Source organism: Schistocerca piceifrons, chromosome 5 (assembly GCF_021461385.2).
Source record: "Schistocerca piceifrons isolate TAMUIC-IGC-003096 chromosome 5, iqSchPice1.1, whole genome shotgun sequence".
Classification (NCBI taxonomy): Eukaryota; Metazoa; Arthropoda; class Insecta; order Orthoptera; family Acrididae; genus Schistocerca; species Schistocerca piceifrons.
Window position 1 is genome coordinate 360371312 of NC_060142.1, and position 17902 is coordinate 360389213.

At 41.0% G+C, this 17902-nt stretch overlaps 1 protein-coding gene across 1 annotated transcript in view; it reads right to left on the bottom strand.

Annotated features, from left to right (window-relative positions):
• Positions 1 to 9199: 9199 nt before the first annotated feature.
• LOC124798332 (ufm1-specific protease 1) overlaps positions 9200 to 17902 on the bottom strand; it is a 61888-nt gene continuing 53185 nt past the window's right edge. Inside the window, exon 4 of the mRNA XM_047261685.1 lies at positions 9200 to 9547. Coding sequence (XP_047117641.1) covers positions 9398 to 9547 — 150 coding nt within the window. The 3' untranslated portion in view covers positions 9200 to 9397. The remainder of the gene's footprint in view (positions 9548 to 17902) is intronic.

Genomic DNA, 17902 nt, shown 5'->3' on the forward strand with positions numbered 1-17902 from the left:
AAAAGGGAAGCAGCAGTTCAAAAGGCAGTGAGGCAGGATTGTAGCCTACCACTGATGAATGGTTTTGGTTAGAGATTATTTTCCGGTACCTTTTGTACAAATTATGGATATAGGACTAATTTAATGCAAAAAGTATGTTTGAAAATTGTAGCAAAATACATGCAATGCCTAAAAATTCTTGTTAATAGCAGGTGTTACATATGTCTACAGGGTGAGTCACCTAACATTACCACTGGATACATTTCGTAAACCACATCAAATACTGACGAATCGATTTCACAGACCGAACGTGAGGAGAGGGGCTAGTGTAATTGGTTAATACAAAGCATAAAAAAACGCACGGAAGTATGTTTAATACAAACCTACGTTTTTTTAAATGGAACCCCGTTAGTTTTGTTAGCACATCTGAACATATAAACAAATACGTAATCAGTGCCGTTTGTTGCATTGTAAAATGTTAATTACATCCAGAGATATTGTAAACTAAAGTTGACGCTTGAGTACCACTCCTCCACTGTTCGATCGTGTGTATCGGAGAGCACCGAATTACGTAGGGATCCAAAGGGAACGGTGGTGGACCTTAGGTACAGAAGAGACTGGAACAGCACATTACGTCCACATGCTAACACCTTTTTATTGGTCTTTTTCACTGACGCACATGTACATTACCATGAGGGGTGAGGTACACGTACACACTTGGTTTCCGTTTTCAATTACGGAGTGGAATAGAGTGTGTCCCGACATGTCTCGCCAATAGATGTTCAATGTGGTGGCCATCATTTGCTGCACACAATTGCAATCTCTGGCGTAATGAATGTCGTACACGCCACAGTACGTACGGTGTAATGTCGCCGCAGGCTGCCACAATACGTTGTTTCATATCCTCTGTGGTTGCAGGCACATCACGGTACACATTCTCCTTTAACATACCCCACAGAAAGAAGTCCAGAGATGTAAGATCAGGAGAACAGGCTGGCCAATTTATGCGTCCTCCACGTCCTATGAAACACCCATCGAACATCCTGTCAAGGGTCAGCCTAGTGTTAATTGCGGAATGTGCAGGTGCACCATCATGCTGATACCACATACGTTGATGCATTTCCAGTGGGACATTTTCAAGCAACGTTGGCAGATCATTCTGTAGAAACGTGATGTATGTTGCAGCTGTTTGGGCCCCTGCAATTAAGTGAGGACCAATGAGGTGGTCGCCAATGATTCCGCACCATACATTTACAGTCCACGGTCGCTGTCGCTCTACCTGTCTGAGCCAGCGAGGATTGTCCACGGACCAGTAATGCATGTTCCGTAGATTCACTGCCCCGTGGTTTGTGAAACCCACTTCATCGGTAAACAGGTAGAACTGCAACGCATTCTCTGTTAATGCCCATTGACAGAATTGCACTCGATGATTAAAGTCATCACCATGTAATTGCTGATGTAGTGACACATGAAACGGGTGAAAGCGGTGACGATGCAGTATGCGCATGACACTACTTTGACTCAGTCCACCGGCTCTCGCAATGTCCCCTGTACTCATGTGTGTGTTCATGGCAACAGCAGCTAACACACCAACTGCACCCGCTTCTCCTGTGACGGGCCTGTTACAGACCCGTCTGCATGCTACGACCATACCTGTTGCATACAGTTGACGGTAGATGTTTCGCAATGTGCGGCATGTTGGATGCTCTCTGTTTGTGTACCGTTCTGCATACACACTGCAGGCTTCAGCTGCATTTTGTCGACACTCGCCATAGATGAGAATCATCTCCGCCTTTTCAGAGTTCTAATACACCATGATACACTAGCCCCTCTCCTCACGTTCGGTCTGTGGAATCGGTTCGTCAGTATTTGATGTGGTTTACGAAATATATCCAGCGGTAACATTAGGTGACATACTACTATATACAGACAAGATATTCTTTAATATTGTTATCAAAAAGGTCAAAAAGTTCTTGAGCAATTTATTTTAAATTTTTACGTGATGCTCAAATAAACAGACAGACAGACATGAGCTATATATACTTTTAAAAAATAATGTATAGGTTTTCTGTTAAAACTGAATGTGAGAAAGAAAATGCTGTACTATAAAAATGTGCAGTTTCGCTCTTTTTCTCTCAGTCAGTTTTAACTATAACAATATTTAAAACAATATTTAAACCATTAGAAAAGTTTTTATCCTAATCATATTTTTTCTCCTTATATATCATTTTAAACAAAAGCTGTAATCACAGCAATGTGCTGTTTCATTTTCTTCCTCATAGTTGGTTTTAACAGAACACAAGACAGTTGTATTTATGGCTTAACAGCTTGCGATTAGAATACTACTGCACAATCTCATAATTTGAAGTGTGAAACTTTGAAATCCTACCTCTTCACAGATTAAAAATATGCGAAATACTGTCATTGAAACTGTTATCCTCACTGATTCAGCAGTAGGAGTGGCCTCTCATACCCCTTATACCAATTATCCCAGATGATTTGCCCATTCATTTCACTCAAGGTTTCATTTTCAATACTGGAAAACAAGGCTCAAGGTCAGCAAAAGGGACGAAGAGATGGACAGGGGGGGGGCAGACGGGGGGGGGGGGGGGGGGGGGAGGAGGAGACGGACAGAGAAGAGGGGGCAGGAGATGGTCAGAGGGGGGGGCCGAGGAGATGGACAGAGAAGAGGACGCAGGAGATGGACAGAGAAGTGAGGGGGAGGGGGAGATGAACAAAGAGAGGGGGGGGGGGAGGAAGAGCGAGAGAGAGAGAGAGAGAGAGAGAGAGAGGGAGAGAGAGAGAGAGGTGAGAAGGAATTAAGAGATAGGCCAGTTCCCATACATATTTAACATTATGAAATATTTATAAATAATATTTTTGTTGTGTGAGGCAGATGCATGGAATGTCAAATACATCCAGTAGTGCTCGAAAGTATTGTGACAAACATATTAATTGGATTAATTAAAAACAAATATGAAACCTGAAAATCAGTACTTTATTTCATAAGCGGATATTCAATGTTCTACAGAATATTGACCAAGCAGCCCTTGTTCGCAATATGATATAGAGTAATTTTTTTTAATGAGGGCATTGGTGGAGCAAAAGTATTTTGACATCATAAAAAAACATTTTTTAAACACACAATTAGCATCTACCACAATAAGAAAATCAATATTTGGTGGGATATTCCTTGGCTTTTATGCAGCCTCATACCATGCTGGCATTGAGTTGGCCTACTTTTGGAAATTCATCCATCAGAATTTTATCCCACTCAGTTTTGAGATATCCAAGAAAAACATCTTTGTTCAAATAATTTTTTATTCTTATTCTGCAATCCAACTCCTCCCACAGATATTCTATAGGATTCAAATCTGGACTTTGATTTGGCAACTCCAAAATGTTGACTTTTTTGTGTTTTAAAAAATCACTAATGTACTTGGACTTGTGCTTGGGATCGTTATCTTGTGGAAAATACCAGCCAGCTGGCATGTGGTGTTTAGTGTGTGGTAATATTTGAGCCTTCAATACTTTTTATAAATGAACCAATCCATATTACCTTTAATTTGAACTAACAGTCCAGCTCCAGAGCATGAAAAACATCCCCAAACTACCACACTGCCACGTCCATATATGACCATGGGAATGTGGTACTGAAACTCATATCTTTTACTTACAGGAACATACTTGATACCATCACATACCATTAAATTAAATTTGCTCTCATCACTCCACAGGATTTTAGACCAGTCTGAACTTGATCATGATCTGTGCCATTTTGCAAATGCAAATCGGCCTTCCTGGTTTTCATAGATACTAAAGGCTTTTTTGTGTCTTCGTCCATGTACTCCAAAGAGTTTCAAGTGCTATTTGACAGTGGAAACATGAATTTCAATGTTATATTTTTCTTTCAGTTCTCTTTGTATCATTACAGCCAGCTTGCAAACATCACTTGTTGATAACTTTTTTATGATATGATTGACTTTAGGAGACATTTTTTGGACATCCTTACTTTAGTACATTATAATGGTATTTCTAAAGTCACTGGAATATTCCTTAAGTTTTGACGTATTGAAATAATCACTGTAAGTAAATATCAGTAGAAATCAGAACTAGGAAGCAAGTAACATCCACAAACTCATGGAGCAAACTATGTGTCAAAATACTTTTGAACTCGCTAAAAGTTGCATTCATCCAGCAGCACAAAGTATAAACAACCAAGTCGCAACCTGATACCTTCAAATAATCACAGTTATACTGCTCTCCACTATACACAAGAAACTGACCAATAGTGTTTTATTCTAAGAGAAATAATAATGAATTTTATGCTGTCAAAATACTTTTCAGCATTACTGTAATCATACAAAGAATATATAGAATAAAAATGCAACGATTTGCCATGATGACTGTATTATCTTTGTAACAATATTTCACTAAAATTTTCAATACATACTTTGTTTTCAGTTCAAGCTGTTCAGTAAAAATGAAATTAGAATCTCTATATTTCGTCTTCTTTCAAAATTATGAAGTTTGGGAAATACAACTATTCAAAAATGCTGTCAAAAGAAACAGAACTGTTCAAAATGTATAGGTAAACCATTTGAAGATCCAGTACTACTATTTTGTGGAGCTAGCTTTTCTGTGTCTTAAGATGTGATGTACACTATTACTGGGAAAGCCGGCTAGTTACTGAAAATTTCCGATACAAGAATTTGTTTCTAGAATTTCTCTACTGCATTTCATTAAGAAGTGTTGGAGCAATGTGCACATCTAAAAGTCCATCTGTGAAAGTAGAAACAAATATTAGTGTCATTTAAAGATTACGGGATCTGGTGAAATGGGAAAGTTTTAGGTACATTATATAGTGGTAAAACAAAGATTCTGAAAGGAAATTGTAAACTGCGTAACATTTCCACAGGAGTAGACTCTGATTAACATTTACTGGTTACAAATTGCTAATTAAATCTTGAAGAAATTGCAGGTTAAATTGAACTGAACCAGAGGTTGTTGGGAGTTACAAAGGGAGCTTTAGGCTATTGTTGACAGAAATGGGGAAAGAAATATTGGGAAGTTGTACAGGTCTCTGGAGTTCCTCATTGGGTTGGCATCACTGCAGTGTGAAGGTTTTGTTTCTCATTATTCAATCTTTTTCACCAATTTAGAGTTTGACTATCACAAATAGGAGCTTGCGTGTTGTTAACAGATTGTTTTAGTTATTTTCAAGGCTAATCAGAATGGAGTTTCAAGTAGAGAAAGATGAACACTTCCAACACATTTTACCCTTAAAACTTAATTGAGGATCTAGTGTTGTAGAAGCCACAAGAATTTGTAGTGCACATGGAAGGGAATTATTTGCCGAGAGGAAGCTACAGATATGGTTTTCTCATTTCCGAGAAGGAAAATTCAACTTTTGTGATGTATCCCATTGTGGAAGACCACTTTTTTCATGAAAATTACCTGAATTAGTAGGTTCACAATAATCCTCACCACATGTGGGAAATGGCACAAATTATGGAATGCAACCACACAACTATTGTGTGCTATTTGCATTCACAAGGTGAGAAGCAAAAAGTTCTAAGCATCAACAAACCTCAATGAGAAACTATGTACTGTTTGGCCTATCACAGGCACAAGGCATTCCTTGGGAACATTGTTACATGTAACAAGAAATAGTTCAACTAATCTAAAAAAAGACCCAATGCGAAGGATGGTGCACACCCTCCAAAAATCAAGCTGTGCATTTGAAGGAACCAAACGGTCATTCATCAGCATGAACTGCTGCCATGAAACGAAACGATAAAAGCTGTTGCTACTGAAAACAAAACAACTGGTAAATCTGTGTTGTTACTTCACAATAATGCACATCCACCTATGGGATTGCTGAACTTGATTGGGAACCATTTCCTCACTCTTCATATTCATCAGACTTCACCCTTTCTGATTATCATCTTTTATGGTCTCACTCTAACAAAATTCAGGAGTTCCACAATGAAGTTTCTCTTAGCAGCTTGCTAAGACATTTTTTTAACCAGACGTGAACTCTTACCTGAACTTTGGTAGGCAGTCACCACCAAAGATGGGGATTACATCACTGAATAGTGTACCAGTCTTGTTATCGTGTATCGTATTGTAATGTAATGCAGTGCTGTGTACTTTATACTAATAAAATAAAATCTTGTCACTGTAAAAATGGCACCAATCCAATATGCTACAAGGCAAAAGAGTAGCTTTGAGAGATGAAATAGTGAAGGTAGCACAATGATTAAATAGACAAAGACAACAATCAGTAGAAATCCTTAGGTAACACATGAAAGATTTAATTTAATTGATAAAAGGAGGAAATATAAAAGTCAAGCAGGCAAAAGGGATATAGACATCTTAAGCTGAGAATGCAAAGTGGAAAACCGTTAAGCAGGTATGGCTAGAGCACAAGGTGAAGGCTCTAAAAGCAAGTAGGACCACAGGAAAGATGGACACTGCCTATTCAAAAATTAAAAAGACTTTTGGACAAAATAGAAGCACAATATGAATATTAAGAGCTCAGAGGCAAAGAAAGAAACAATGGAAGGTGAAATTAGTCTATACTTGGAATGAGTCTTGATGTTTTTCAGTCTATACACTGTGCAAGCTGCGAAGGGAACAGAGCAGAAATTTGGATAGGAAGTATTTTTCCAAATGTATTTGCCTTCAAGTGTAGACTTGCACAGAAGTGAAACAAGGACAACAAACACTTCAGAAAGAAATAAGGTAACTGGATAGATAAAAAAATCTACTCACCAAGTGGCATCAAAACACACACATAAAAGATTATACTTGGGTAAGCTTTCGGAGCCAGTGGCTCGTCCTTCAGCCAGAAGGGTTGAAGGGGAAGGAAGTGGGGTGAACGAAATGGACTGCAGAGATCTGGGAAAAGAGGTAGATTTTGGTAAAGTCACCCAGAACTGCAGGTCAAGGGAGACTTACCGGACAGGATGAGAAGGAAAGACTGATTGTTGGGAACTACACCAGATGAGATTTGAAAACCTGAGAGCTTACAGGTGGAAAACAAGCGCAATACGCAAGACAGAGATTACTGCTTAAACATCATGCATGAGGTAATGAGAGAGGAAAGCTAAGTGCATTGTACGTAACACAGGAGGGAGGGGGACAGTGAAAAATAGACAGATAAGATAATGAAAGATGTATAAAACTAAAACAGAGTGAAGAAAGGAGTAGTTATCTTGCAGAAATGCTGAGGTGGAAAAAATCAATGTAAATTAAGGCCAGGTGGGTGGTGAGAACAAACCACATACAATGTTAGTTCCCACCTGCAGAGTTCTTAGAAACTGTGTCTGGGGCAAGAATCCAGATGGCACATGTGGTGCCTGTGGTGAAGCATGCACTGCGGTGACAATTGTCATCTTATAGAGCATGCTGTGCAACAGGGTATTGCATGATGCCAGTGTACACCCCCTGCCTATGCCCATTCATCCTAACTGAAATTTGGTGGTACTCATGAAAATGTAAAAGGCCGAACAGTTGTTTACATAACAGTTGGTATACGGCATCTCGTTTCACAGGTGGTTCTGATTTGATAGTGTGTTTTGCCAGTTACAGGCCTGGTATAGTTGGTGGTAGGAGGGTACATAGGGCAAGACTTGCAGCAGGGATGTCACAAGGGTAGGAGCCATAGGGTAGGGAGATGGGTGCAGGAGCACAGGGTCTGACAAGAATACTGCCGAGATTGGGAGGGCTATGAAAAGTTACTCTGTGTGCAGGGCAAAATCTCAGACAGAATGGATCTCATTTCAGGGCATGATTTTAGGAAGTCATGGCCTTATCAAAGTAGCTGATTAATGAATTCCAGAGCAGGATACTACTGAGTGACCAGTGGTGTGCTCCGAAGCTGCTATTTGGAGGGATCAGAAGCATCAGGATTTGATGTGATGACCCAGGAAATCTGCTTTTGAACTAGGCTGGTGAGGTAACTACATCCAGTGGAGGCTGAAGTGAGAATGGTGGTGCACTACTGTTATGAGTCTGTATCCGAATAAATAAATTTGCCTCGCATTCCAAGGCTGTAAATGAGGGAATGTTTGACATGGAAAGGATGGTAACTGTCAAAATGTATGTACTGTTGTTTGTTAATAGATTTTTTGTGACAGAAGTGTGCAGCTGTCGTTCAATGAGGACAAGGAAATCCCCCACTCCCTACCTTATGGCTCCTACCCTGTGACAGTCCGCCCTGTACGACTTGTCCTATGCACCCTCTCCTACCACCACCTACACCAGTCCTGTAATTGGCAAAACATACACTATCAAAGGGAAATCTGTGAGACAGGGGCCTCAGTTTGGTCCCATAGGAACTTCCCACAACAATCTGTTAAATGAGACATCATATATCAACTGTTATGTAAACACTACTTGACCTTTTACATTGGCATGACTACACCAAATTATCAGTTAGGATGAATGGGCATACGCAGGGGGTGTATACTGGCAACATGCAATACCCTGTTGCAGAGCATGCTCTATAACATGACAATTGTGACCTTGGTGCATACTTCACCACACGTGCCACATGTGCCATCTGGATTCTTCCCCCAGACACAGTTTCTAAAAACTCTGCAGGTGGGAACTAGCATTACATGTCCTCTGTTCTCACCACCCACCTGTTTTCTATTAGTCATAGGATCAGTGCTTATGAGGTATTAGTGCAATTATATTTAACGAAACCAAACAATAGAAACTCCAGGTTGGAATATCAACAACATTAGGAAAAGGACAGATTGCTACTCACAAGCAAGCAAGCACATCTCACGTCATGTGTGCATAAGGTGTGCTTTCTTGTGTCAATGTGCATGTTTGTTTTCTTTAGTAAAGAAGTTATAATGCTTGAGTCTTTTCATTGTACCTGTCTGCAACTCAACAGGTCATCTTTACATGAGCAATTGATCCTTTTCCTAATATGGTTGGCACCTCTCATGAAACAAATAAGTTTCTATAGCTTTTTAATGATAAACATTGGAGAAAACATAAAAAGGAATATACTTGTGCTGTAGTCAGACTTTTAAAAATTAACCAAAGGAAGAGCTTATAATGAGGTGCACATAATTTTGGATTTTCGACAGAATCTAGTCAGGTCCCACTCCTGATATGTAGGGGAAAAAAGGCAATTCACAATAACTTCCTGATTAGCAGATAAGGAAATACTATCAAATATTAAATAAAAATCAATACAAACTTTTGTAATGTTCACATTTAATCAATACCATAACACATTCATAAAACGAATACTATTAATGTTACTTCAAGGAAATGTCATGTTTGCACTATACAAAAGATATGAAGTGCAACCCTAATGACATATTTGAAAACAAAGATGATGATAAAATTATGGCTACTGAATGTGAGGTGCTGTTCTGACTGCAGTTATGGATCAAACTGAAGGCTCCAATTCTGAAGAAAGCTGTGGCAGGCACAGGTTGTAGAAGGAGCTATCCAGGAACTCTGAAAGCTGTTTCCAACACACCCAGCCTTCTCTCTGTAGTTGGTAACAATCTGCAGCAACGCCCCAAAAGTGTGGGTCCTGAATGAATTATACAGAGAGTCTTAATGAATTGCAAAAGTATCTCACTATGCAAAGTGTTGAGAATGTGTCTATTTAAAAATTGTGACAAGCACTACAAATATAATACTGAAATAGTTAAAGTAAATTTATTAGAAAGTACTTAAAATTAAACTTTTATATTATTTCTCTACATAACCACTATTAAGATTCAAGCATTTATCAAATCTCATAATCAACTCAAAACTCTCCTTTGTATAAAATTCTGCCACATGTTGCCACTTTTTCTAGGGCATGAAGAGGTGGAAATCACTAAGTCAAGTCTAGGCTTAGGATGGATGTTCCAAATCATGCCATTTTAACAGTTCTTCCCATTTTTCTTAACATCTCATAAAATACTTCAAAATTCTTGTCTTCCATAAAATTAACAAACAAGATTCAGAAGTAATATATCAAAATTAGCATTATTAAAAGCCTTGCGAAATCAAGCTGTGCTAAAATGGTTGCTACACTTCTGCTCATGGCATGTTTGACATTGTCAGTCAATTTGATTAATGCAATTGCAGTGCTACGGTGTTTTTGGAAGCCTGATTAATATTTATCATGAATGTTTTAAGTTTTTAAGGTAATCAGTTGAATGAAGCTTTGTTCCCAGTCAGTGTAATATGTATTATAACCTGAAGAGAAACTGAAGTCTTTTAAAACCAGAATTATATTCTTTGTGACAGTATACTTATGCTCATTCCATCATTACCTACTACCTCAGAAGAGATTCTCAAGATTGATTTCCATACTGTGCTAATAGAAACATTTTTGAAGAAAAACATCTATTTTGGAAGGACATTCTTTTGACTGAAAATTCATCACAACTATAGAGCTGACTGGTGTTGAGCAAAAGTCATTTAATTCATCTGCAGACACTTGAAAAACAGTATCATACATTGTCTTTCCTTTGCCGACCCACCCTCACAGATTGGCCTTTCCTGATTTTGACCTTGTACATGTTTTGATTCACTTCCTTCCACAGTTTTCTGTACCCTTCATACAGTTCAAGTGTTGAATTTTCATCGAATCCTCTATTAATGAACTAAATGGCAAATATAACGAAAACGTGTTTGAAAAATATAGATACAGCTATCTACCCAGCTCCTGCGTATCACTGCTGCACGTCGGTAGTTTATTTCTTTTTATTTTGTCTGAAATATTGTGACTGTTTTACGAATAGCATGATAATAAATTAAATGAGGTAGCAAACTGTGGAATTCACAATACTATACAAGCCAGAGGAGTGCCCATGGAATGTAAGAAGTAAAGAGTATAAAAATAACACTAAAAACAAACTAAAATGCAGTTGGGGAGAAAAACAGCTTCAATGAAGTTTCTCAACTTACAAGAAAGGTGCTATAGCAGCAGAACAAATAAGAAGATGAATGTAGTGCATTCAGAAAATATGCGAGACACAAACTGTGACAACAGTCCTCACCGTAGTGGGCAATAACGGAGCATAAATTAAACACGGTGCTATATGAGGAAGAAACGAAATTTTGTAAATATTTGGAGTCTTTCAGTATGTGTGGATATGGCAGCAGTATAAACCAGCTGTTATTCCCGTTACATCCACAATGAGAAACATAGTCAGTGATGAAACTGTTACTAACATTATCCTTCCAGCCTTTCACAAGAGCTCTACAGACTTGAGGTACTGTCTAAGATACTGCTTCCTTCAAAATGTGAAATAAACATACTAGACTGAACTGAATCTATCACTGGAAGAAAAGGATAGAGGTGGTAGGGCGTGGGGAGTCTTAGATTTGATGGAGTTGCTTTCCTGAAATTTGTCTTTTTTTTTCTTCAATTTCAAAATTGGAGAATGGCACCTAGTGAAGTTATGAAAACCTCTACTACCTTCTATATTTAACTCCCACAGCAGGTTGCCCTCACCACTTCTTCAATAGTATGCTTTCATTTGCCAGCAATGATACAACCCTTCTCATTGTTTGTAAGTATTAATAGTGCAGCACCACGTAGCAATACATCAACTACATCACTGTATGTAATATAGCACAGAAACCATGATGTAGTCAATGTGAATAAACTTGATTGACAGAATTTGATAAAATTCAACTTCATCCTACATTTCCAAAAGAAGTTTTCAATGTTATCAACACTCTAAAGATTAAATGTTCAAGCAGTGTGCTGTAATATATTTTTGTTAAAGCAATGTGTTACCCAACATCTACCTAGCTAATGAATAATGATTACCACAGTGAAGGTATTTTTTCATTAGTTGATTGGTTTAGAATCACAAACTGTTTGGAAGTGTTTTTGTTTATGCATGTACAATGGAGCAAATGGTCGCAGCATACCTCCAAAGCATGACAATGATTACAGTTTCGATACATGTTGAAGTATCTGGTGGTTTGGCAGTTATTCTGTGTTAGGATGTCCCAGTTCAGAGAAGCAGGGCATGCCATCAAATGAAGGGGCTTCTTTGGCAATGGTCTTGACATCAACTGAACTGTCAGATTCATACAGAACTGTCATTGGCACTAAAAGATTGAGTTCATGTAACATCAGATCATATGTATGAACATCTTTTGACATCAAGTGCTCCCTTATATCAACAACTGTAACAGATGATATACGAGTAGGCATTGTAAACAGTTAGTAAAGCATAGTCAGTAGCAAACAGTTTGGACTTCAAGACAGAAACTCACCTGAACATGTTACATTTTTCTTTAATGACATACTAGAAGCAGTAAACTAAAAATTAGTACAACCGGGTATTCTAACGGGAAAACACATGGCCATAAAAGAAATACAATTCACTGGGTCACATAGTGATCAACAAGAATACAACGAAAGTAATTCACACGTCTTGAACGCATTTAATGACTGAGGACCCAGAGGCAGATGCTTCCCCCTATAAATGATGCCCAGCGGACGCACCATTTGAATTTCGGCATGTAGTATCCTTGCTGTAGTGGCTCAATTCACATCTGCTGTGGGCAGTTGGTAACTGGTGTGTTACTACACTTCTTTTCTCTTGATGGAGAGGCGGGGGGGGGGGGGGGGGCAGGAGGGGGGCGACAGGAAGAACAGGCATCGCTGTCCACAGAGCTGTGACTGAACACCATCAATAGCAGTGCTGGGGGTGGCAGCCAAAGACAATGAGAAGTTTCCCATCCACTCTGAGCGGAACTTACAGACGAAAGTGAGTGGAACAAGGGCACTCTTGTTACCTGCGAATCCCTAGGTGACCGTTGGACAGGACCAGTGATCGGACGGGAGCCATCTGGGCATCGGATTCCACGTCGAGGGGTGCTAGTACGAGCAGCAACAATGGTGGACTGGAGAGGAAAGACTTTGGAAACAGAGACCACACTTCCATCCCCACTGACAGTGGTATCTGCTCAGCGCAGTGTGAGATGCAGTACTGCTCCCAGGAAGCAAACTCCCCACCGGTGCTGATGAAGCCACAACAGCCGGGAGTATGTGGGGCAGGACACGTCTGCTCAACTGAAGAATGAGGCATTGGCCCATCAGCCCCCGGAGAGGGGCCTCCGCCCATCCTAAGATGCCACTGATTCAGGTGGCATGCTGTAAGTCGATCTTTGGTGTGAACCACAAAAATGCAATTACTGCACTGGCTGTGGACAATGGCCGGAACCCAGTGAGGGTGTTGTCCAGCTCTGGGGTAGAGTGTTGACAAAACCGGTGCCACTGCAGTATGCCTGCCCAGCAGCCACTGGAGGATGCCTGCCCAACAATAAGAGGCTGGGCAATGTATGCAGCTGTCAGCCATGCAGCAGTTCAGTGGGTCTCTTGTCCCTGTACTGTATCAACCGTGTTCGATCAAAAAAAATATGCGTCAGAGCAGGCAGGTGAGAGTGTTATGCATTGCAAAGCAAAACATGGCCAATTGGCACTGCAAAGTGGAGCCAGCTGGGTGTGGTACAGCAACAGTTAGCACTGCAATACGCCAGTGGCAGGACAGAAGCCTTTCCTCACTTGCCACCATGGAAGTGTTTAGAGTATGTAGCTTATGCCCTAAATGAACACAGTCTGGAATGTATCTCAGCCATTTGTGTACTAAATGCTTCTCGTCTCAGTATCACAGCTTACACTACAAGCCTGTGTTACCCCAAGCAACATTCCAGGATGCATAACAGGGTCCACTGTTTGATCATGAGACAGGGCAGCCTGCCCTGAGTCACGAGGGAACTGCCCACTTGCTGAAGGGAGTTCACTGCCATTGACAGCTGTGCCACTGCACTGTCATCACAGTGAGTATCCTGGAGGAAGAGGAATGGGACATGATGGGTGCCAGCCATGGACAGTCACCAGACACCACTGAAACTGTGTTACAAGAAAATGCAAAGTGGCTAGAGAGGATTTATTTTTTCCAAAATGGCCATTACCAGCTACTCAAATTACAACCCACCTTATACCAACAGGAATTAAAGTAGCAGTCTACTGCAAACAATACAGAATACCTAGGTACTTGCAGCAAATTTTGGAGGAATCTATCAATCAACAGCAGAAAAATGGAATAATTGAAGAAAATAATACTCCATTGGGGGCAGGAATGTTTGTCATGCCAGAAAATAAATCAATGGATGGAACTCAAAAACGTAGGTTTTGTTGTGATTACAGACACCTAAATGCAAAAACATAACAGACACCTACCCTTTGCCAAACATCGATCATTTAGGGCAATGCAAGTATTTTTTAGCAAAGGATTTGAAGAGTGATTATCAGCAGATAGGGGTTGCACCACAGGGTTGACACAAAATAGCACTTTCGGCATCCTGAGGACACTACCAATTCAGAAGAATGCCATTCAGATTAAACAATGCACCTGAGACATTCCAGATATTGTTGGATGGCTCATGGCAATACTTAATGTATCTCTATGACACAATCGTCCATAGGAGGGATAACACTGAATACAGAAGAATGTAATTCTGTGGTGGAAGAGATAGCATGCCTATATGACATCATAAGTAAAGGTGGGGTTTAGACAGATCCAAGATTAATGAGAGTTGTACATGAATCTCCTGTAAAGGGGTTTCACTCACTCATAGAAGTCATGAAATTATACCACCTGTTAGTAAAAGGATTTGTGTGGCCAGATGCTTTTGAGGATCTAAAAGAAGCTTTACTGTTGAGTCCAATATTGGTATTTCCAGACTTTGATACAGAATTTGTTTTATCACGTGATGCATCAAATCACGCACTTGGCTGTGTGCTGTCAGAAGAGGTAGAAGGCATAGAGCATCCAATAGCTTACGCATCAAGGCTACTAAATTCTGCATACAGAAATTGTTACACAGTGAAGAAAATGTCAAGCCTTATTTATGGAATGGCTTATTTCAAATGTTTTCTGTGTGGTAAAATGTTTAATGTAAAAACAGATCATGCAGCAAAAAAAATGGTTGTTGGGTTTAAAGGATCATTCTAGTAAGGATTCTAACAATGGATGATAAGACTAAGTGAATTTGATTTTGAAGTCACATACAAATCTGGGAGAAGCACAGAAATACAGATGGCTTAAGTAGAGAAGTAACATTATTACATATTGGGAGTAATGAGCATAAGGAATGGCAAATTGCATAGAAAGTGGATGATGTATGTATGTAGTATTTTAAGCAGCCCAAGTTTTGTATGTAGGATGGATTGCTACGCAGAGAAACCAATTTGGGTCTGCAGATAGTGGTACCAACAAAGCTAAGGAGCTGAGTGCTCATGATCACATTATAAGGTCATGAAGGTTGCAGATCTATCAACAGAATACTAGCAGAAGGTACTGGTGGAGGAATAGGCAGATGGTCATAAACCAGTATATGCGGAATTGCATACAGTGCGCACAGAGATCAGGTTTGTGTCAAAGAAGAGTACCATTGCAGAGATTACCTGAAGCATTAGCACCATTTGAATTTTGAGGGATTGATGTTTTAGGTTCATTCAATAAAACACTTGCAGGTAATAAGCACATACTCACAATCATAGATCATTTTTCAAGACACACAGAAATGGTCGTAATGTCAAACCAGCAGGCAGCAACAGTGCCACAAGCACTTGTGAATAATTAGATATTGAAGTTTTGAGTGCCTGAAACAATAACAACAGACCAAGGAACAAACTTCATATCAGATCTAGTCAAGAAATTGTGGAAGTTATTAAATGTAAAGAAGTCCTCTCCATCCATAAGCCAATAAAAGAACTGAAAGAGTGCATAGGTTAACTGGGAAGATGCTTGGATACGACACTGACTCACATGACACCAACTGGGATGTCTATTTGAAGTATGCTGTCTCTGCCTGCAACTCAAATCAGCATACGAATACAGGATTATTTGTATATGCAGTAGTATACGGTCATAAAATTCCATCACTGTTAGACATTTCGAAAGCGAGGAAAGGGAAGACTGGAGAGTCTGTTAAGGAATTTGCCAGAGCGATTAAGGACATTTGGAAGAGAGTACAGAGGGCAAACACATGAGCACTGGAGAAACAGGAAGAATCCCACAGTAAAGGGTGGTCGCTGGGTGACATTATCAACTTTGTACACTCCTGGAAATTGAAATAAGAACACCGTGAATTCATTGTCCCAGGAAGGGGAAACTTTATTGACACATTCCTGGGGTCAGATACATCACATGATCACACTGACAGAACCACAGGCACATAGACACAGGCAACAGAGCATGCACAATGTCGGCACTAGTACAGTGTATATCCACCTTTCGCAGCAATGCAGGCTGCTATTCTCCCATGGAGACGATCGTAGAGATGCTGGATGTAGTCCTGTGGAACGGCTTGGCATGCCATTTCCACCTGGCGCCTCAGTTGGACCAGCGTTCGTGCTGGACGTGCAGACAGCGTGAGACGACGCTTCAGCCAGTCCCAAACATGCTCAATGGGGGACAGATCCGGAGATCTTGCTGGCCAGGGTAGTTGACTTACACCTTCTAGAGCACGTTGGGTGGCACGGGATACATGCGGACGTGCATTGTCCTGTTGGAACAGCAAGTTCCCTTGCCGGTCTAGGAATGGTAGAACGATGGGTTCGATGACAGTTTGGACGTACCGTGCACTATTCAGTGTCCCCTCGACGATCACCAGTGGTGTACGGCCAGTGTAGGAGATCGCTCCCCACACCATGATGCCGGGTGTTGGCCCTGTGTGCCTCGGTCGTATGCAGTCCTGATTGTGGCGCTCACCTGCACGGCGCCAAACACGCATACGACCATCATTGGCACCAAGGCAGAAGCGACTCGCATCGCTGAAGACGACACGTCTCCATTCGTCCCTCCATTCACGCCTGTCGCGACACCACTGGAGTCGGGCTGCACGATGTTGGGGCGTGAGCGGAAGACGGCCTAACGGTGTGCGGGACCGTAGCCCAGCTTCATGGAGACGGTTGCGAATGGTCCTCGCTGATACCCCAGGAGTAACAGTGTCCCTAATTTGCTGGGAAGTAGCGGTGCGGTCCCCTACGGCACTGCGTAGGATCCTACGGTCTTGGCATGCATCCGTGCGTCGCTGCGATCCGGTCCCAGGTCGACGGGCACGTGCACCTTCCGCCGACCACTGGCGACAACATCGATGTACTGTGGAGACCTCACGCCCCACGTGTTGAGCAATTCGGCGGTACGTCCACCCGGCCTCCCGCATGCCCGCTATATGCCCTCGCTCAAAGTCCGTCAACTGCACATACGGTTCACGTCCACGCTGTCGCGGCATGCTACCAGTGTTAAAGACTGCGATGGAGCTCCGTATGCCACGGCAAACTGGCTGACACTGACGGCGGCGGTGCACAAATGCTGCGCAGCTAGCGCCATTCGACGGCCAACACCGCGGTTTCTGGTGTGTCCGCTGTGCCGTGCATGTGATCATTGCTTGTACAGCCCTCTCGCAGTGTCCGGAGCAAGTATGGTGGGTCTGACACACCGGTGTCAATGTGTTCTTTTTTCCATTTCCAGGAGTGTATATGGTGAAGGAAAAAACAAAGAAATCATCAGGGGCCATACCAATTGCCAGACACTATGTCAACAGTAAATGTCAAGATTAAACTGCCGACAAGAACAAAAATTGTGCATGGAGGGTGGTTGACACCATTTCCAGTGAGTGTGGAAGATATTCCAGGGCAGCAGATGCGACCAGAAAGGGAGAGTGAGGAGGAAGATATTGGAAGATAAACAAGAGGTTGTGAATGCAATAGTAATGAGGAACCTGTATGGACTTAGACCTAGGAGACAGTCATTTAATATATGTATTGTTTTAGGTTACATATAGATTTAGTGTAATTAGTAGAAGCAGCTGTAGAGCAGTAATGAATTTAAGGGGGATTAAAGTAACAGGTATTATTGCC